General features: G+C 37.2%; 1 protein-coding gene across 7 annotated transcripts in view; it reads left to right on the top strand.

Annotated features, from left to right (window-relative positions):
* CBLB (Cbl proto-oncogene B) overlaps positions 1-16,276 on the top strand; it is a 207,877-nt gene extending 191,601 nt beyond the window's left edge. For all 7 annotated transcript variants that reach the window (XM_079100820.1, XM_079100816.1, XM_079100818.1 and 4 more), the window contains one exon: positions 12,873-16,276. In XM_079100820.1, coding sequence (XP_078956946.1) covers positions 12,873-13,132 — 260 coding nt within the window. In that variant the 3' untranslated portion in view covers positions 13,133-16,276. The remainder of the gene's footprint in view (positions 1-12,872) is intronic.
* The last annotated feature ends 6,205 nt before the right edge of the window (positions 16,277-22,481 follow it).

Here is a 22,481-nt window from a genome sequence, read left to right as displayed (position 1 = left end):
ATCTATAAAACTAACAGAGGGGATCTAAGTCTATTTCATTTTGGTGGTGGTTTTATGAATTATAAAAGTAGTACATGTACATTGGGAAATAAAATGGAATTATAAAAAAATCAATAAGGAAAAGCAGTCACTTATAACTCTTATCATCAGTAAGCAGTGTTATTTCTGTTTTGGAATGCTCTTTTCTAATGTTCTGTTCATGCATATTTTTACATAGTTAAGTTCATACTCAATATGGCAATTCTATCTCAATTACATTTAACATAGTATCATAAATATCTTACCACATCATTAATTTTTTAATAAATGTCATTTTAAATTATGTATGCTAGTCCATCATTTTTATGTGCTGTCAAACACTATTGTAGTATTTTAAAAGTCTAACAGAAACCTTAACTTTTTATGGAAGAAAGCTAAGCCATTAGAGACCTTGGCTTTTGTCTAGAAGTACAAAAACTGAGTTGATAGTTATTACTGAACAGGACTTAATATAACAAGGAGAAAATTTTAAAAGTATTAATTCAATATAGTAGTATTTGCTTCTTAGACACATCTTTCAAAATATGGGGATGGGGGACAAAGTTTAGATGATGAAGGAAAAAATAAGAGCATCACTAAAGTGGAGGCACCATCGACTCCTATTTGTGGATTATGTCATTACACAGAAGTGTGACTGACTTTTATTTATTATTTTATCTTTATTTTTTTGTTACCAGGGATTGAACTCAAGGGCACTCAACCAATGAGCTACATCCCCTGCCCTATTTTGTATTTTATTTAGAAACAGGGTCTCACTGAGTTGATGATTACCTTGCCATTGTGTTGCTGAAGCTGGCTTTGAATTCGTGACCCTCCTGCCTCAGCCTCCTGAGCCACTGGGATTACAGGTGTACACCACCACACCTGGCTTGACTTTTATTTTTAAACCACAGTCCGCCTAAGAGGAGTATGTGGAAATTTATTTTTCCCGATCACTCCCTCCACCTCAAATAGTTAAAGTTCAATGCAACCTACGTGCTTGATCTTCTTATTCTGTGGATCCTTTGGAGGGACACAAACCATGTTAGCATCTATGATGGTTTTTTTGTTCATCCTCCAAGAAACAATTTTGGGTCTTTGGGGATAATGGTGCTCCTGTCTAGAATGCATGACCTAGTAAAATCATTCTAGGTATTATTCCAGCCATGTTTTACATCAGGCTATTTCCTATGTCATTTAGAACTTTTCTCTTTGCTCTTCCAAATGAGTAAACAATGAAAACTGAACCAAGATTTACTCTTAAACCAGGTCTTGCTTCTCAAACCTTTCTTCCCCCAAACAAGTATTAACTGTGAACAATAGAAGTGTGAGCTAAAAGTAGACAACCACCTGCAAGAAATGGCTTCCAAGTGTTTTATCACAGAAATTCATGCAAACCCTGCACCTTACTCCTTGGTATACCTGTATTTCAGTAACTGAAAAATATTAATGTCCTGACATCTTTAAGTACTCCAGGAAGATGTACTATTTATGTCCTTTGAGTATTCTTGAACTTGTTTTGATACTGCTGCCATTTTTATAGAAGTTCAAAATACTGTCAGAATGAACAGCAGCCATATAGACAGGTAATTTTTTATTAACATGTATTAATTATATATATTAATGTGGTTCATTGTGACATTTCCACACGTGCAGTGTACTGATCAAATTCAACATCCTGTTTTCACCTCAGTCCCACCTTTTCCCATTCCTAGTTATCACTATTTTACTTAAGGTTTTTTTTTTTGTTGTTGTTGTTGTTGTTCTAATTAGTTTTATACATGACATAGAGTGCATTTTGACACACTGTATGCAGATGGAGCATAACTTCTTATTCTTCTGACTGTACATGGTATATCAGTGTACATCAGTGATGTGATCATTTATGTATGTAGGGTAATAATGTCTGTCTTTTGTTGTTTCCACATGACAGTGAATGTGAGGTACTTGTATTTCTGTGTTTGACATTTTTCACTTAATAATGGTTTCCGGTTCCATTCATTTAACTACAAATGGCAGAATTTTATTCTTCTTTATGGATGAATAATACTCAAATTGTATATGTAGGTGGGTGTGATAGGTAACAGTTTCTTTATCCATTCATCTGTTCATGGATACCTAGGCTGATTCCATATCTTAGCTATTGTGAATAGCATTGCCATATAAAGGGGTCTGTAGGTATGTCTTTGGTATGCTGATTCATTTCCTTTGAATATATACCCAGGAATGGGACAGCTTTATCTTGGGAGTTATATTTTAGTTGATTTTTTCTGTTTTTTAATTTATTGTAAACAAATGGGATATATGTTGTTTCTCTGTACATGGAGTAAAGGCATACCATTTGTGTAATCATACATTTACATAGGGTAATGCTGTTTGATTTATTCTGTTATGTTTTCCCTTCCCCCCACCCCTCCCACCCCTCTTTTCCCTCTATACAGTCCTTCCTTCCTCCATTCTTGCCCCCCTCCCTAACCCTAACCCTAAACCTAACCCTAACCCTAACACTAACCCCTCCCACTCCCTATTATGTGTCATCATCCCCTTATCAGTGAGATCATTTATCCTTTGGTTTTTTGAGATTGGCTTATCTCACTTAGCATGATATTCTCCAATTTCATCCATTTGCCTGCAAATGCCTTAATTTTATCATTCTTTATGGTGGAATAATATTCCATTGTATATATATATACCACAGTTTCTTTATCCATTCATCAATTGAAGGACATCTAGGTTGGTTCCACAATCTGGCTATTGTAAATTCAGCAGCTATGAACATTGCTGTGGCTGTATCTCTGTAGTATGCTGATTTTAAGTCCTTTGGGTATAGGCCAAGGAGTGGGATAGCTGGGTCAAATGGTGGTTCCATTCCAAGCTTTCTGAGGAATCTCCATACTGCTTTCCAGAGTGGCTGCACTAATTTGCAACCCCACCAGCAATGTATGAGTGTACCTTTTTCCCCACATCCTCGCCAACACCTATTGTTGCTTATGTTCTTGATAATCACCATTCTAATTGGGGTGAGATGGAATCTTAGTGTAGTTTTGATTTGCATTTCTCTTATTACTAGAGATGTTGAACATTTTTTTCTTGTTTGTTGATTGCTTGTATATCTTCTTCTGTGAAGTGTCTGTTCATTTCCTTAGCCCATTTGTTGATTGGATTATTTGTATTCTTGGTGTCGAGTTTTTTGAGTTCTTTATATATTCTGGAAATTAGCACTCTATCTGAAGTATGAGTAGCAAAGACTTTCTCCCACTCTGTAGGCTCTCTCTTCACATTATTGATAGTTTCCTTTGCTGAGAGAAAGCTTTTTAGTTTGAATCTATCCCAGTCGTTGATTCTTGCTTTTATTTCTTGTGCTATGGGAGTCTTGTTAAGGAAGTCTGATCCTAAGCCAACATGTTGAAGATTTAGACCTACTTTTTCTTCTATAAAATGCAGGGTCTCTGGTCTGATTCCGAAGTCCTTGATCCATTTTGAGTTGAGTTTTGTGCAGGATGAGAGATAGGGGTTTAATTTCATTCTGTTGCATATGGATTTTCAGTTTTCCCAGCACCATTTGTTGAAGAGGCTATCTTTTCTCCATTGCATATTTTTGGACCCTTTGTCTAGTATGAGAAAATTGTATTTATTTGGGTTTGTGTCCATGTCCTCTATTCTGTACATTGATCTCCCTGTCTATTTTGTTACCAATACCATGCCATTTTTGTTACTGTTGCTTTGTAATAGAGTTGAAGATCTGGTATTGGATACCCCCTGCTTCTCTCTTTCTACTGAGGATTGCTTTAACTATTCTGGGTTTCTTATTCTTCCAGATGAATTTCATGATTGCTTGCTTGATTCTGTAAGGTACGCCTTGGGATTTTAATTGGAATTGCACTGAATCTGAATAGCACTTTAGGTAGTATGGCCATTTTGACAATATTAATTCTTCCTATCCAAGAACATGGGAGATCTTTCCATCTTCTAAGGTGTTCTTTAATTTCTTTCTTTAGTGTTCTGTAGTTCTCATCGTAGAGGTCTTTCACCTCTTTTGTGAGATTGATTCCCAAGTATTATTTTATTTTTTTTGAGGCTATTGTGAATGGGGTAGTTTTCCTAACTTCTCTTTCTGTAGATTCATCACTTATGTATAAAAATGCATTGGATTTATGAGCATTGATCTTGTAACCTGCTTACTTTACTGAATTTACTTATGAGTTCTAAGAGTTTTCTGGTGGAATTTCCAGGTTCCTCTAAATATATAATCATGTCATCAGTGAACAGGGATAGTTTGAGTTCTTCTTTTCCTATTCGTATCCCTTTAATTTCTTTGGTTTGTGTAATTGCTCTGGCTAGAGTTTCAAGGACAGTGTTGAATAGAAGTGGTAAAAGAGGGCAACCCTGCCTTGTTCCAGTTTTTAGAGGGAATGCTTCCAGTTTTTCACCATTTAGAATGATATTGGCCATGGGCTAAGTGTAGATGGCCTTTACGATGTTAAGGAATGTTCCCACTACCCCAATTTTTTCTAGTGTTTTGAGCATGAAGGGATGCTGTATTTTATCGAATGCTTTTTCTGCATCTATTGAAATAATCATGTCATTCTTAACTTTAAGTCTGTTGATATGGTGAATGACATTTATTGATTTTCGGATGTTGAACCAACCTTGCATCCCTGGGATAAAACTCACTTGATCGTGGTGCACTATCTTTTTAATATATTTTTGTATGCGATTTGCTAAAATTTTGTTGAGAATTTTTGCGTCGATGTTCATTAAAGATATTGGTCTGAAATTTTCTTTCCTCGATGTGTCTCTGGCTGGTTTAGGTATCAGGGCGATATTTGGCTTCATAGAATGAGTTTGGGAGGGTTCCCTCCTCTTCTATTTCATGGAATACTTTGAGGCGTATTGGAATGAGCTCTTCTTTAAAGGTTTTGTAGATCTTGGCTGAGAATCCATCTGATCCCGGACTTTTCTTTGTTGGTAGGCTTTTGATGACTTCTTCTATTTCATTTAGTTTCATGAAGAATCTCCATACTGTTCTCCGTAATGGCTGTATTAGTTTACAGTCTCACCAATGGTATTTAAAAGTTCTTTTTCTACATCCTCCCCTCATGTTATTTTTGTTTGTTTGATAATCTGCCTAATAGGAGTGAGGTGTATCTCATTGTAGTTCTGATGTGCATTTCTCTTATGGCTAATAATATGAAATATTTTTAATATGCTTGGTGGCCATTTGTATTTCTTGTTTTGAGAAGTAGCTACTCAGATAATTTGCTCATTTTTATTCAGATTATTTGTTTTTTCTTTTGTTTTTGTGTTTGTGTGCTTTTTATGTTCATCCTTTGTTGGATGAATAGTTGACATGTATTTTCTCCCACTTGTTAAATACTTTCTCTTTACTTTGTTGTTCCCCCTGCTATACAGAAGCTTTTCAGTTTGGTGGGATCCCATTTGTCAGTTTTTGAACTGCTTTCCTGTGCTTTAGAGTCCCAGAAAAACTTTGCCTGTCTTTTGTTCCCCTGTTTTTTCTCAGTAGTTTCAGAATTTTCGAGTTGGTTTTTGTACATAAGAAACAGGGGTCAAGTTTCAGTCCTCTCCATTTGTTGAGGAGGCTGTCCTTTCTCTAAGGTATGTTTTTGGTACTTTTTGTCAATTCGTTGGCTAATTCAGTTAGAGTCATAGGTTTTATTTCTTTAATCTCTATTCTGTTCCATTGGTCTGTGTGTCTGTTTTTATGCCAAAATCATGCTGTTTTGCTTCCTATGGATCTCAGTATGACTTGAAATTAGAAATTGTGATGCCTCCAACTTTCTCATTTTTTGCTCAAGATTGCTTTGGTTATTCACGGTCTTTTGTATTTTCATATGAATTTGAGAATTGTTTTTTTCTAGTTCTATGAAGAATGTCATTAATGTTTTGGGATGGATTGCTTTAAAGCTATAGATTGGTTCAGACAGTATGGGCATTTTAATAAAATTAATTCTTCCAGTCTAGTCCATGAACCTCTGAGGTCTTTTCTTTTTTTTTTTTTTTTTTTTGTGTGTGTGTGTGTGTGTGTGTGCGTATGTGTGTTCTTTAAATCTTTTTTATAATTTTCATTGTAGAGATCTTTTATTTCATTGATTAAGTTTATCCCCTAGGTATTTTTTATACTATTTTGAATATAATTTCTTTCACAATTTCTTCAAATTCATTGCTGGTATGTATGAAAAATAAGAGTTCTTGTATGTTGATTTTTATATCCTGTTACTTTACTGAATTTGTTTATCAGTTCTAATATTCTTTTGGTACTTAGGTTTTTCTATGTCTATAATGATGTCCTGTACAAAGAAGAAAAATTTGACTTCTTCTCTTCCTTTTTTAATGCCTTTTTTTTTCTTTGTCTTGCCTAATTACTTTTCCTAAAACTTTTCGTATTATACTGAATAAGAATGGTAAAAATGGATATACATGTCTTGCTCCTGATTTTAGAAGAAATTAATGCTTTCAACTTTTCTCCATTTAGTATGAGTTTGACTATGGGTTTGTCATATATAGATCCTTTATTTTGTTGATGTACAGTCCTTCCCTTCCTAATTTCTTCAGGACTTTTCTCATGATGGGATGTTGAGTTTTATCAAATGTTTTTTTCTGCATCTGTTGAGATAATCATATGATTTTAATCCCTTATTCTCTTGGTGATATTTTGTTTGCTGATTTGCATATGTTACCCATTCTTGCATCCCTGGGATGAAACCAGCTTGCGCATGGTGAATGACATTATGATGTGCTTTGTATTTGATTTGATAGTCCTTTGTTGACATTTTTTGCATCTTTGTTCATCAGGGATATTGATCTGTGTTTTTTTTTCTTTGTTTTGTCCTTGTCTGGTTAGGTAATGGATTTATGGTGGTTAAAGAATGAGTTTGGAAGGGTTCTCTCCATTTCAGTTCTTTGGAATCATTTGGGAAAAACTGTGTCAGTTCTTCATTAAAAGTTTGACTCTGGGCTTTTCTTTGATGGACTTTTTAATCACTGATTCCGTCTTATTATTTGTTATTACCTGTTCAGGTTTTTTTATGTCCATGTTTCAATTTTTGTGGGTCATCTATGTCCAAAAATTTGTCCATTTCTTCTAGGTTTTTCCAGTTTGTAAGCTTATAGTTTTGCATAATAATTCCTGATGATCCTTTGCATTTCGGTGGGTTTGGTTGCTATAATGTCTCCTTTTTGTCTCTAATTTTATTTATTTGGATCTTCTCTCATTTTTCTTCATTAGTAAAGCTAAAAGTTTATTGATTTTGTTTTCCAAGAACCAATTTTTTTCATTGATTTGTCTTTGTAGTGCTTGTTTAGTCTCTGTTTACTTTTGTTTTGATATTTATTTGATGTTTGTTATTGTTTCTTTCTAGTTTGAGTTTGCATTTGTTTTGCTTTTCTAAGATCTTGAGGTGTATTGCTGTTGACTTGGAGTTTTTTTATGCAAGGGCTCATTATATACATTTCCCTTATATAGTACCACTTTTGCTACATCCCACAAGTTTTAGTATGTTGTTTCCATTTTCATTCAAGAAATGTTTAAATTTCCCTGTGACTTTGTTGATAACCCCAACATTCATTTAGAAGTCCATTGTCCAGTCTCCATTCATTTGTTGTAATATCCAAAATTTCTTTTGTTGTTGACTAGTAGTTTTATTCCATTGTGATCAGGAAAGGTACAGGTGTTAGAATGTTCTGTAAATGTCTATTTGATCTATAGTATAATATAACTTCTTTGTTGATATTTTTCTGGTGATCCGTCCATTGTAGGGTTTTTAAATCTCCCACCATTATTGCTCTGGAGCATATCTCTCTCTTTAGATCTGAATTGTATTTATTTTATAAAATTGGTTTCTCCAATATCAGGTACATATAGATTTATAACTATTATATTTTCTTATCAAATTGGTCCCTTGATCATTATATAGGGACCCTTTTTTTTTAAACTGTTTTTGCAGTTTTTGTCTCAAAATTGTGTATTTTGTCATATATAACTATAGCCACTCCTGCTCAGTGTAGGTTTCCATTTGCTTAAAATACATTTCTTTTTTTTTTTTTTTTTATCAGTCTGTGTGTGTGTGTCCTTACTGTGAAGTGATTTTCTTTTAGGCAGCATACTGTTGACTTAGTTTCCTATCTATTCAGCCTGTCTGTATTCTTTAACTGGATAGTTTAACATGTTTGTATTCAAGGTTATTATTGATAGCTGGGGAATTATTCTGGTCATTTTGTTGATGGTCTTCTAGTTATTTTGAATATTCTTTGTTCTTTTCTATTTTTATTTTTTGTGTGTTTGATGGCTTGTTGTATTGATAATGTTTGATTCTGTTCTTTTCTCTGATCCATCTGCTACAGGGATGTATACTTTCACATATTCTCATCCTGGTAGTTATCTTACTTCCACTTCTGAGTATAGAACTCCCTTTAATATCTTTGGAAAGGCTGGTCTGGTTGTCATGATTTCCCTCAATTTTTGCTTATCTTGAAACATTTTTATTTCTCTATTTCTGAAGGTACCTTACTGGGTATAATAATCTTGGTTATCAATCACTTTCTTCTAGAACATGGACTATGTTACTCCATTCCCTCCTCGCCTACAAGGTTTCTGCTAAGAAATCTGCTATTAGTCTAATGGTATTCCTTTAAATGTGACTTGACACTTTGCTCTTAGATATGTTAAATTATTTGTCTTGTACTTAATGACTGTTATAATATGCTATGGTAAAGATCTCTTCTGGTCACGTCTGTTTGGGTTCCTCTAAATGTGAATATTAATCTTTCCCAACATTAGGGAAGTTTTATACTGGTATATTATTAATAAGTTTTCTATGCCCTTAACATTTTTCTAATTACCTTTGGGTAGTCCAAAAAATACTAATATTTGTTCATTTAATGATGTCCCAAAGAAATCTTGAACAAATTAATAATCCACACCATCTTAATGGTATACTTAAAAAAAACCAGTCTTTAAGTTCTGATATTCTTTCTTTTGCTTGATCTAATCTATTATTGAAACTCTCAAATGGATTATTTGACCTAATAAGGTCTTCATTTCAAGATTCCCACTCATTTCTTTTACAGAATCTTCTTTGCTCATTTCTCATTCATATTCCTGCACTGTCTTCCTTATTTCACTTAATTATTTATCTGTATTCTCTTGGAGCACTTTGGCATTTTTATAATCATTTTTGAAAATTTTTTTATCAGGCATTTCATGCATTTCATTTTCTTTGGAATCTGTAACTAAAGAGTTATTATGTTCTTTTGGAGACATATTACCTTGTGTTTTCAAATTTCTTGTGTTCCTGCATTGATATTTGTACATTTGGTAGATCAGATATATCAGATATCTCTACCACTTCTATGAGTTGGTCTTAGTAAGTAACTTTCTCATGAAAGTGTGTCTTGGGATTGGTTTGAAATGCAGTGTTGGCTTTGTTTCTAGTTAGACACCCTAGTCTAACTAGTGACTCCCTGTGGCTTCATTGGTAGTGATTAGTGAGTTTGGACAGGGAGTGCCATGTCTGAATTGGAGATACTGTCACAACAGAACACAGGAGTGGGGACACCCTATCAGCTGAGGCATATGTGGTATAGAAAATAATGTGTGGGCTGGTGACTTGTGGCTCTTCCTATAATAGGAGTAGCCTCTAGCACTGTCCTCTGTCCAGTCATTGGTGAGACCCAGATGCTGCACAGAGAGAGGTGTGGTGGGAACTGCACCATCCCCTCTGGGGTGCTCACAAGCAGTCCTGATAGCCATATGTGGTCAGATAGGGTACACAGACAGAAGGTATCTGCATAGATGGGGTGGCAGAAGAATTGTGGTATTCTTCTCTGCTGCTGCTGTGGTAGTACCCCATCCCAAGAGTGGAACCTCAACCAGAGCTGAGCAAAATTGCACTGGGCACCCCCAACCATGTGTGCCTGTGGATGCAGCAAAAGCTGAAGCAGGAGAGTTGCTCAGGTCCCCTCAGCATAGCCTTGTAGGCGGGCAGCAGTGGGAACCCCAGTGTTAGCTTCCTGCCCTGTCATTAACAATCAGCTACACAGCACAGAGGGACGGACATATTGGTACCTGCCTTTAGTCCTGGCACTGTCAAAAGTTCACACGTGTCTGCCCTCAGCCCTGGTTTAGCCTTGGCAAGCACCCTGATCTCCAGCATGGTGCACTCCATTCCCTCTCTCAATACCAGTCCCCTACAGTGCAGGGCACCAAGCAGGCATAGATCCGAGTCACTCTGCTGGGTCAAATTGGGTTTGCAAGGCATTTGTCCCCAAGCCAGTGCAGTGAAATGTCTGAGGGACCTCAGAGATGGGACTATTCAAGGTTTCTGACCCCTCACACAGTCCAAATTCAGAAAATAGCTCCCTTCTCAGATGTCTCTTGGTTACAGCACCCTGGGAGTTACTGGAAAATGATGTGAAATCTTTTGTTGAAGGCAAAGCTACCCTGCAGATTTCAGATTACTTATCTAAATGAGCTGCAGATCTGTGAGACTTCAAGACTTTCCAGTAGCCAGGATTGCTGGGACTCTGGTTTCTACCCTCATCTCTACAAATGGGACATTGCTCCTCCATAACTCTGGAGCTGGCACTGCAGATGCCAGCATATTTTGTGCCTCTTGCTAAGGTTTTGTCCCAGCTCTCTGAATTACAGTGTTCCAGCATCTCTCTTGCTGCTCTGCAGCATTCTGGCACAGTCACTTGCCTCAGAATGCAGTGATCCATGATCACTTTGGTTCTTTGTGGAAGACGTGAGTGCTGGGCTCCTCTATTCAGCCACCTTCTCCTCTCAGGTTCTTGCTTTTTTTGGTCAACTTATGTCTTTTTCAGTGTTATCTGCCAAGATCAGTGATACACGTTTAGCAAAAAGTCATAATTCTTAACAATAATTGCCAATTATGCTATTCGATGTGTCTCTGGTTGTCAGGGTATCCTTCCTACTTTAGTTGAATGTATAACTGTTTCTTTTAAACATGCATCACATTTGTTTGCCCTCTCAGTAATTTGTACAAAAACAAAATAATAGTATTAGAGCTCTCTCAGAAAATAACCAGCAGAATACAAGGTATTTATGACTTGTGTTTAAGTCTAGATGCTTTTCTTTCCTCAGAAGTACCTCAGAACAAATGATTTCAACATATGAATTTCATGATGATTGATTAAAGGAAAACTTATTAAGTACTAAGTACTTTTGAAAATTATTAGAACCAAAGTATGATTTATTATCTATCTCTGTATGGTAATGAAAATATTTAATAGAAAAATAAATGGAATCACAAAACATAATAAAATGCAATTTAGCAGATCATAATTTCAGATGTTTAATTACAGATACCAAACCATATAGAATTTAGCAAGATCCAGGAATTGCATGTTCTTGTATATGAGCAGACTTTAATATGCATGGCTGATAGCTATATTATTTTTTAAAACTAGATATTATCTTTGAAGTAAAAAATTAAAAATAAGACTATTATCCAATTTGATGTAGAAACAATTGTGTTAATCCCAGAGCTTTTATTTTATGTAGGTAATATTGATATTGCCAGAATTGTGAATGGGATAATCTTTTTTTTAGTTGCCTTATCATGAAGAAAATATCACCCATGTCTTTATTTAAAAAAATAAAAAGAAATAACATGTCAAATTGATTTTTATGACTTAAATTATTATTGAAAAGATCAGCATACAATATCTTCTAAAGCCACTGGAGTAGGTGGCAAGGCAACAGGGAGCAGGAGCCAGGAGGGGACACTGCCTGAGGCAGTTGGCTTGGAGCCACTTCACCTTCACTTCACCTTGGATTTGTTCATATTGGCATTTGCCAATGGTTTAAGAAGAAAGCTGTTGAATAAAGTGTTGTCTAGATACTCTCAAATCCATAACTGTTTGATGCCATAAATGCAACTTATTTAACCCTTTTGCATTTTGGTAATATAGGTTTTTTAAATACCATACAAAATACAGCTATATGGATGAACATGCCCTGTTCAGTTAGCTAGGTCAGGCCCTGGGATCTGTACAGGGTAGAGGCCTGGCCTTAATTTTCTCTTAAGAACACTGTCCATTCATGGGCACCAATGACAACTACTATCTTTGGGGAACTGATCTAGAATCCATTTCTCCACTCCTGATGTTTAATCTAGCCTTGCTCTTTTTCTTACGCATCTTACTTCATGGGAATCTGGATAATTTGTTGAGCACAGCACCATGTTTAATTCTGTTCAACCAGTTGATTAATTGAGTCAAAGCCTCTGCTGTGTTCTTTTTTTACTCTAGCCTCAGTAAGGCATAGTGTTATGACCTTGAAAAATCAGGCAGGAAGAGACCATACAAAAAGTGTCTTGAGTTTTTCTGCTGTGTCATAGGTGGAACAGAGGACATTTGGAGAATGTCCTCTCACGTGTGTCTATGAGCTTAGAGAGTTTCTTCTGGTAGAAACCTCCTGAGACTCTTCCTCTGGGGGCCATCAGCCATAGTCTGTGCCAGAGTTGAGAAAAATTGTAAGGCTAAATAAAGCAAAACCTTTCTCTTTTAGATGGTGGTTTTAATTTTTTTTTTCCTTCTGTATCTTTTATTTCATATGACTTGAAGAATAAAATGTGAAATCTAGAATTGAATATGTAAATTTCTCAAAACTACAAATATGCTCTGCCACAACTTCTCTAATGTTCAAAATGGCAATATTACCTATCCCACGATGGAATGAAAAGGGAAAAAAGTTCATTTCTAAAGAGAATGGAAAATTGTATTATTTTACTTAACATAAAATAGTACCATTATGTTTTAATGTCTTCATTTTTATCTGTTTTAATGGTGTCTCTCTTTAAAAATCTACACAGATGGTTCACAAGCACCAGCCAGACCCCCGAAACCAAGACCCCGCAGGACTGCACCAGAAATTCACCACAGAAAACCCCATGGGCCTGAAGCAGCCTTGGAAAATGTTGATGCAAAAATTGCAAAACTCATGGGAGAGGGTTATGCCTTTGAAGAGGTGAAGAGAGCCTTAGAGATAGCCCAGAATAATGTCGAAGTGGCCCGTAGCATCCTCCGAGAATTTGCCTTTCCTCCTCCAGTCTCCCCACGTCTAAATCTATAGCAGCCAGAACTTTAGACACCAAAATGGAAAACAGTTGACAAATATTCCAGGAGTATGGAAAGAGGATTGAGATGGAATTCAAGAAGGAGAGCACCTCCTGCTTGCATGGCATCTTGGGAGGGAGGCCGGAGTGCAGCTTCACAGAAGTCTGCCACTTGCTCAGGATGTTGATTCTGCGGCTTCCTTGTTTTTGCTAGCCATACTTTGAAATCAGGGTTGAACTGACAAAAATAATTTAAAGACGTTTACTTCCCATGAACTTTGAATCTGTGAAATGCTTTTCCTTGTTTACAAGTTGACGAAGTTGAAGTTTGTTTTTGTTTTTGATACCTGTACTGTGTTCTTGACAGACCCTTTGTAGAGTGGTCAGGTCTGCTGTAACATTTCCCATCAACTCTTGCTGTCCATGTCAGCAGCTAAAGCACCTCTTCATTTTGGTCTCTGCCATCCATGCCATGAGCCTAGCCCCCAGGTCCGGTTCCATTTCTTTCATTTACAAGATGCTTTAAAAGTTCTGATTTTCAACATATCAAACTAATGCAAAAAAGGAAAAAAAAAATGAGTGTGGTCTTCACTACTGAGTCTTTTCTTTGGAAACCATCACTGTTGAGAGATGGGAAAAACCTGAATGTATAAAGCATATATTTGTCAATTAACTGCCTTTTTATAAGGGGTTTTTACATAATGTAGAGGATATTCCCTTGTTAGTAGGTTTTGTAGCCTTTAACTTTCCACATGCTCTGTCTCTTTATCCCGGGGTGCCACAGTGCTGTAAAAGTCTAAAATAAGAGAGAGCAACTACTGCAGCAGATGTGAGAGACATAACACTTGGCACAAGACAATGCCGTTCTGAGGTAATATAATGAGGTCCCCTGATACTTAGGCCTGTGTTACATTCAGGCATGCTGAATAAGAGGGTCATCTCCCCAAAATATATTAACAAACTAAAGATAAAATCATGGACATATCTTTTCCAAAGTGGAATAGAGTTCATTTCCCATTTGTGCGATCAAACCCTGGTTCCTAACAGCCATGGGATCCACTTCACATTGCAATGGAAACATTAACTCTCTGATGCACTGTCAAGTGCCAATGCTACTGTGGCAATGTTTTTGCAAAGTTTCTTAGTAAATTTTCCACATTCAGGTTCATGTTTGATTTGTAGATGCGATCATTGTTCCACATTGCTCCATTTAGTCAGGTAAAAGAAATTAATATAATTTTTGTCTTTTTTGCAGAATGGTTCTTCAGAAAACATGCTATTACTTTTAACAAATCTATAAATATTTATTGAGCATCTACAGTGTGCTTTGCACTATTAAGCACTGCGTTTTTAAAGCACAAACTCTTACAGGCTGATTCCAATATAATGTGTTGTTATTTTTTTTATGTATTTTTGATGGCAGAAGTCTCTGATGGACAAAACTTGGAAGGTTTCCACTATAGCCTCAGAATTTTCCACCAGTTTGCTATTTTTTTTTTTTTCCTAATGAGAAGTTAGTGAAGAAATGAGACAAACAAAGCTCTCTGTAAGATGCCTGGACCCACAGAAAGTGTTCTAACTATGGGCAAATTGTGGGTTTCTGCATGTTTCTACCACTCCATTCTTAACTTCACATCCATCACTTTTGCGTTGTAAAAAGATTCCTCAGAGAGTGAGACTCTCCTCAGGACATGACAGGACATCGGCTAGGTCTGCTGAAATTAGTGTTGTATAAGACCTGTGCAGACAGGCAAGTTGACCCAGGGAGGAGAACTCATGCATTCCTGTGCAAAATGACGCACACCCTTTACAGTCTGGCTTTCTTGAGGACTCACAGGCCATGCATAGTTTGTGTTCTTGTATGAATTTCTTCAGGTGACTCAGATGATTAGGTACTAAAGGGGGATTTTTAAATTTGCCTTAGATGCTGTTCCTTTGAGTAGGTAAGTTAGTACCATTTTTTATACCTTTAGAATGGCATTGGTCACTTCTCTTTTGCTTTGTGAACTCCATGTTATGAGTCTTAACTTGTTTTATCAGTTTCTGATGTCTCATTGGAATAGCACTGTATATTTTGGGCTTTTTAATGACTTACTGAACGATAGCTGTAGTCAAAAACCCAAAAGTTGCCCCTTCTTTGTGATAACATTTTAGGGAATGAAGTAAAATAAGAACATTAGGAAACAGTACATTCTCATCCAGTTTTCAAATAATAAAAAATTTCAGTGAGAATTTTAAAAGAAACAATGATCTATTAAATTTGAACCTGAATTTTTTATGGAAGGGGACTTTTATAATTTTCTAGCCTCCATCAAAATTTCTCTGCATCTTATACTCAGTAGGAGCCATTAGATTTATCATTAAATAAAATGAAACAAAAATTTATATCAAATGGAATGGAATGAGGGAAACTCACACTGTGATGAAAACTTATAGCTACATATTGCCTATGACATCATGCTCAAAAAGAAATTTTTGAGGAGGTAATTAAGCCAAAATTTTTATTATATAGTGACATCCTGTTTATAGGAAATGATCCCAACTTTCTTTCACTGTGATCCAGTTATTTAGACATTCCTCTCATTTCTTAAGATTCGGTAATATTATTTTTTAAGCCAGTATTTAATATTCATGAGCTTACAACAAAATCATGACCAATATTAATCCCCACATCCAAATATGTTTTGGGGTAGGACAATTTATCCTCATTGATATTTCAGTACATTTATCTCCATAATCTATTATGTTCCCCTTGATATCTGACAATCACAGCTGAATTTTTCAGAATTGAATCAAAGCATTTCATGCTCAACTTGGAATTCCTTCCATGAATGCAGCAACAAGACCTTTAGCTCTGCCCTGTCCATTCCGTGCCCACATTACAAATAGTCTTAATGGTGGAGCCCTAATTGTAACCTCAAAGGACTCTTTTGTTAACTCGGTATTTCACACACCAAAAACACTTGCAAAGGTGTCTTCATAATGTGAACTTTAAAATTTTTCACTTCCAGAGTATTTCCTGGACATATTTTTCCTCTTACATTTTCAACTTGAAGCTTTAATTTGCACTGAATTATCTAATCTGGTTTAAAAAAAAAAAAGTCTCTCTTACAGTGATTCATTTGGAAGCAAATTACCGTTTATTTTAAATAATACAGGTACTGCCTGATAACCTGGAATTTTAGTGCTTCTAATAAGAATTTCCAGAAGACAGCAAGAGAGTGAAGCGTTTTCTTCCCGATGACCATTTTATTGTTTTTTAATGCCTTTTAAAAACTTGTCCAATATGGCAAAATAATTATGTGTTTGATTAATTTATATTTTATTCATTCTTTTTCAATTCTGGTTATTTTGTACCATCAAGGACTTTATCTGTTCTTTTAAGGTATTTTATAAAATGAATGTTAACAAAATGCTGAATTGGTATTTATTTTTCAAATGAACACATATTTCAGAGCATTTAACCATGTAATTATTCTTCATATTCAGAAAAAGGCACTTAAGAACTAACTAGACAAAGTGGTGTCGGGTACCCATCCTAGATGATTTAGTTATTAAATACCAAGACTGTAACTTGAAAGGAATCTAATAGATAAACTACCCTCATAACATAGAACTCAAGTCAAGGTAATAGGAAAATTCCCAGTAATAAATACTGATCTTGGAAAGGACGAACTTCTTTGAGATGAAATACTAGATAGTTGACAATTCCCAATCAACATTTACATCCTCTCTTGAAACTCCTGACATTTCTAATCATTGGGAAAATACTGGAGAGGAGGGAAAAAAACAGATTTTTTAAATGCTAATTTATTTTATATCAAGGACCATAGAATATTTTAAAATTAATTAGAACATGCAGAGTCCCGTGCATAGTAATAGCAATTGTTCCCTTGAAACCCATACACCGAAATGGAAGATACACAAGGAAATAATTCCAGGTCGATGACTGCTGTGCGATAGTCACCATATTGTACTGGAATGGTGTGTTTATGCTAAGTGCTTAAGAATGAATTATTGGGGGTCTGGGGCTGGGACTCAGTGGTAGAGCACTTGCCTCACATGTGTGAAGCACTGTGTTCAATCCTCAGCACCAGATTAAAAAATGAATAAATAAAGATATTGTGTCCATCTACAACTAAAAAAAAAATTTTTTTTAAAGAAGAATGAATTATTGGTCCCTTACTGTGAGTAAGGAACTTGCTATTAAATCATTCAGTCCTTTCAACAACACTGTCTCTTAGGACCCTGAGAGGAAAGTCAGGATGACGAATTCCCTATGGAGACAGAAGTCACAGGCCATTCGGTATTTTGTGGACCTAAATGATGAGCAAAGTTTGTTGTTTAAAAAAGGCACCAAGGTAAATCTTCTCAGTGAGGAACCTCACACATGATAAAGCATTGTTATTTTATTTAGGCAGAGGCCAGCAGTAGTGGTCCTGAGCACAGGAGAGGAGACTTGGGAGAGAAGGGCTGTGGACCTGGAGGTAAGAGACCAGAGACAGGAGCAGGAACCCCTGGTTGGAGGCCAGAGACCAGAGTGACTGTGGAAATGGGCAGTGACCTCTGAATACAGAAGAATTGGGATGTGCCTAACAGGAACTGTTGCATCAAAGGACCATCTAACAGCAAAGCTGAAGGAAACCTAACTTTTGTGCTTCATGTGTTTTGTTGAGTTTTCAAGGGAAACTTGGAGAATTATTATTATCTATTTTTGCTGGGTTTTCATCCCTACTCCTTCTATCATCTTCGGGCTCTATAGGATGACTCCCCTGGTATTTTAAATGGCCTTTGATTGGTCTCCATGGCTCTAGTGAATGATAGAATGAAGCTTCTTGAAGTTCAAGTCCAAGGTCATTCCTCTAGGTGAAATCCTTGGTGGCTCTCTGGTGGGGATTCCACATCTATGTCTGCATCCCTCCACAGTTCCTCTTCACTTCTGCTGAGATTACAGTTATCAAAGTGTACCCCATGGCTGCATGTACTAGTCCTCCTAAATGTCCTCTTTCCCTTGACCCAGCCTGGCTAACTCTTCAAAATCCAGTTCAAGTATTGCATCTGTGAAGCATTGTCTGTCTTATCCTACAAGCTCAGTAGAATTTGCCACCTTTCATGTCTCACACAACACCAATGTGACACTGATCATATGGTTTACGATTACTTCACCTACAGCCCCAGCAAGACTGAGCTTCAGAAGAGGAAGTACACCGACTTTATGTCCCCCCTCCTATAAAGCCCTGCACAGGGTACACAATGAAATATTTACAAAATGTAAACAGTTGCACACTTGAGCAGCCAATAGTGGAAACAGTCCTGAGTTCTATTCCTAGCTTGCAACCTGTGTGGAAAAATCTCTTTGCTTTCATCTCTTGCTTCACACAGACTAGAACATATATATAAAAGCACTTGTTAATGTGATCACACTAGATGCCTTAGTTTCATTATTTAGACAGGGACCAACTACAAAATATCAGATTCACCACAAAAACTAGAACATTTAAACACTTATTTTGGTAGAATTCAAACCTTTTTTAAGTAACTTGAGACAATAAGAGAATGTTTCTTCATAAGGAGGTTATGACGAACATATCTAGTCAAAAGACTACTACTCACAAACTCCCATGGCAGGGAAATAGTAGTTAAAAGTGTAGGTTCTAGAGCCAGACTGCCTATGATCAATTTCTACCTCTGCCACTTCCAAGCTGTGAAACTTAGGAAAGTGTTCCAACCTATCTGTATGTTGGTTGCTTCATCTGTAAAATTGGAATAGCAGCCATATGTAAAAGTTTCATAAGAGGACTTGATGAATGAATTACAGATTTAAAAAGAAACTAAAAGCAGTGACTGATACTTCATAAATGCACAGTAAATGACAGCTGTCATTACTGTTTACCGTACTCAGGTAACTTAAATTACTATCCATCTCTCAGAAGCCCCAAAGTAGACAGCAAAATGAAGCAGGTCTGATTTGTCTTCTTAGTTCACATAGCAAGGGGCCATCCTGGCTGTCTTAAGACATCAGTGGGATATGATTATTCTGGTTAAACTGAGGAAATCTGAAATCTTAGAAGGTAATAAACTGTGTGTCCTGAGCCTTTTCCACCACTGCATGCTCATCTTCTGCTTGCTATTTAAAGTTCAATGCAATGGAAGTGCAGCTCAGAGAGAGGAAGCTGGTGGTGGGTCCCCAAGAACAATGCGTTCCTTTTGAGCTGCTCTTGAGTTTAAAAATCTAGTTCAATCTAGTTAAATCTAGTTAATTTTGTCCTTGGAATATAGAGAAAAATAACCTAGCTGGTGAGTTTCTTTAGATCTCATACCAAACGTGGCAGGATGCTAAAGAGGACTTTGCCTTCATTCCTGAAAAGAAACAAAAACCCCAAAGCTGAAGAGAGCACAGGAGAGCTAAGTGCGGCCTCCTGAGAGGTGTTCCTGAGAACACCTAAAACACATCCTCAGGACCCAGGTGGCTGCGGCAGAGTCCTGTCTCCACACACCTGCCCCATAGGTGAGGAGGAGATGCTGGCTGGACCTGAGAGAGTGAATGGGAATGTCCTGGATTGTCACCTCTCCCAATCCATACAGCTATAGCCCCAAGAGGGGTAGTGACATCCAGTTCCATTGGATAGAAGGTGGTCTACCCATGTGTCCGTCTGAGTATCTGCACACAAAAATAAAGCCAAAGAGAGGCACTGCAGTGAGTCAGCTGACAGGCATCACACCATGGGAGAGCAAGGTCACATCACAGCCCAACAGACACACAGGCCACTGACAAGGTGGCCCATCTCTAAGCCATCTCCACAGGACTCAAGGAAGCCCCTGCCAGGCATTGTAACCCAGGTCCTTTGGGGTGTACACCACTGGACCAGGCTCAAGGGAGTTGAGGCAGGGGACATGAGATGTATCCCACAGTGACTCAGAGAATGACTTCCCAAAAAAGACGTGCCTGAGCTTAGTGACACAGTCCACATTCAGGAACTCATGACACAGGTAGAATAGAAAATCAAGATGCACCATGATGGCGCCTATGAATTTAACAGACTAGCGCTGCCCTGTCTTAAACTCCTCTTGCGCGGTCCTAAGCCCAGTGAAGCAGAGCAAGGAGGAGGAGGAGCAAAGGAAGATCCTGCTTGTTCTCTGCTCCTCGCCTGTGAGGTGGAAGTCCAGCTGAGAGTAGGCACGGCGGACAGGAGAGGCTCAAATAGACAGCAGACGAAAAATCCTCAGATCGAAGCAGCGGTTAGAGGACAAACATCAATATTCTGTGTTGGCAGTCCACTGGTTCCCAAATGTTCAAGAAACTGGTTATTTTTTTTTTTTTTTTTGAATGAACATTTCATTTTGAATGGATTTTGGTGGTTTCCTTAGCTTATTAAAAAAAAAAAAAAAAAAAAAAAAAGTCCAGAGTCAGAAAGTCACTGGAGAATCTTCTCTGGGAAGATGCTGTAACCTGGGCAGACTTGTTTTATTTTTCCCAGCAGTGTGCTTCCCTGGCAAGCTCAGTTCTGCCAGCCCTGAAGCTGCAAATTCTGCCTAATCCCTATCACTTCTCACCAGCAGAGTCCCAGTTCTCTGTCAGCCAGGAGGACAGGGGCCAGCTCATCCCCACTCTGCCTTCACTACAGGCATTTCTTCTCCCTTGGCAAACTATTCACACCTTGTTGGTTAGCTTGTTTGTGAAGTAAATATGTGGGGCATGAAATAAAACAGCTGGAAGCATCCTATCTCAAATATCTATGACTGTCCTGAAATTACTCTCAAAAGAAACCAGTTTCCCTAAAGGACCATTCCAATGTAAGATGCAAGGATTTTTGCAGAAAATTCAACTTAACCACAAGTGCCTAGGCCCTAGGCTATTCAGATGTGAATCAAAAACAGGAGTACCAAGGCATTTATTTGTATAAATGTTTAATCAAGAGCAATGTACAATGTCTATTTATCTGAAATTTCCTGCAAAATAAGGGTGAATAGATGGTCTAGAGCAAGACTAATGTATCTCTACTGGACATTTTAATCAGTGCTAACATAATTAAACATTTATGCAACACTTTGGGCTCAGGGAAGTTTTATATTTTGTTTTCAAAGTTGTATATCTCAAAACTCCTGTGAAGTAAGTATATTACACTTGCTATTTTCTGTTTGCACACAGAAAATTTATAAGGCAGAGAACATCAATATCTTTCCCAGGATCATCCAATAATTGACGGGAGCTAGATTTATAATCTATCAATTAGTCCCAGCTCACATATTAGTTATGAAAATTTGACCTAAAAAGAATCACACAAGATCTAAGCATCCTTTAACGGGCAAGAAAGAAAATTTAAAATGAGGGACTTCCACTTGTTACCATGATCGCAGCAGATGTGACCTTGAAAGATAAGTACATGTGTACATATCGGTTGCTGTGACAGAATCCAGGAGAAAAATTCACTTATAGGAGGAAAGACATACTTTGCTTAGGTCCAGAGGTTTTTGTCCATGGTCACGTGACTCCATCACTTTGGGCCTTTGGCATGGCAGAACATCATGGTGGCGAGTGTGTGATGGAGCAGAACTACTCATCTCCTGGTGGCCAGGAAGCAGAGAGAAGGAAAAGGATCTAGAGAAAGGGACCAAAACAAGATATACTCTAGGTCACACCCCCAGGACCAATTTCTTCCAGATGGGCTCCACCTCCAAAACATGGGCCTCTAGAGGACATTCCAAGTCTGAACCATTACAACTGCTGAACTCAGTCCTATAAAGTAAACCAGAATCATGTAGTGATTCTACACACTGCAAATTCTGCCAAGTGATCAGCCAGTTGAGAGTGTGGATGAGTTTAGTAATTTGCATTCCAAAGTGCCTTAGCACTATGGTCTTTTCAGCTAGCCATTTTCAATGAGTATAAATACCTACTTTTAAATTTTAATTTACTGTATTTATTAACAAGTGAGAAAGAAAAAATAAAACACCTTACTTTACGGCTTAGCGTTTCTCAGCAAAAGAAAAGTGGTCTAATTGCTTGATTCAGTGAAAAGCTAATAAATAGAGATGGAGAACAAATAAGTATTCTCACAGGTTAAATCAAAAAACATCTGTTTCATTTGCGTAGCTTTGAGGTGTAGGCACAGGAGTACTTTTGGCAGCCGTGCTATTAATCTCTAAGAGGCTGTAAACTTGTCATGGTAAGGACACAGCAAATTCAGCTTGAATACACTTCACTTTTCACATTAATGACATGTAAGGACACTCAGACCTCTCCTCATCACTTGAGCATCTTGAGGAGACCAGTGTTCCTGCTCTCATCTCAAAGGACCACCACCACTTCAGTGCAGGACTCACCAATCCTTTGTGATATTAACCCCTTCAATTAAATTTATTTGG

Source organism: Sciurus vulgaris (genome assembly GCF_902686455.1).
Source record: "Sciurus vulgaris genome assembly, chromosome: 10".
In the NCBI taxonomy this organism is placed as follows: Eukaryota; Metazoa; Chordata; class Mammalia; order Rodentia; family Sciuridae; genus Sciurus; species Sciurus vulgaris.
The sequence above is the reverse complement of the archived record's forward strand: the minus strand, read 5'-3'. Positions and strand labels throughout refer to the sequence as shown.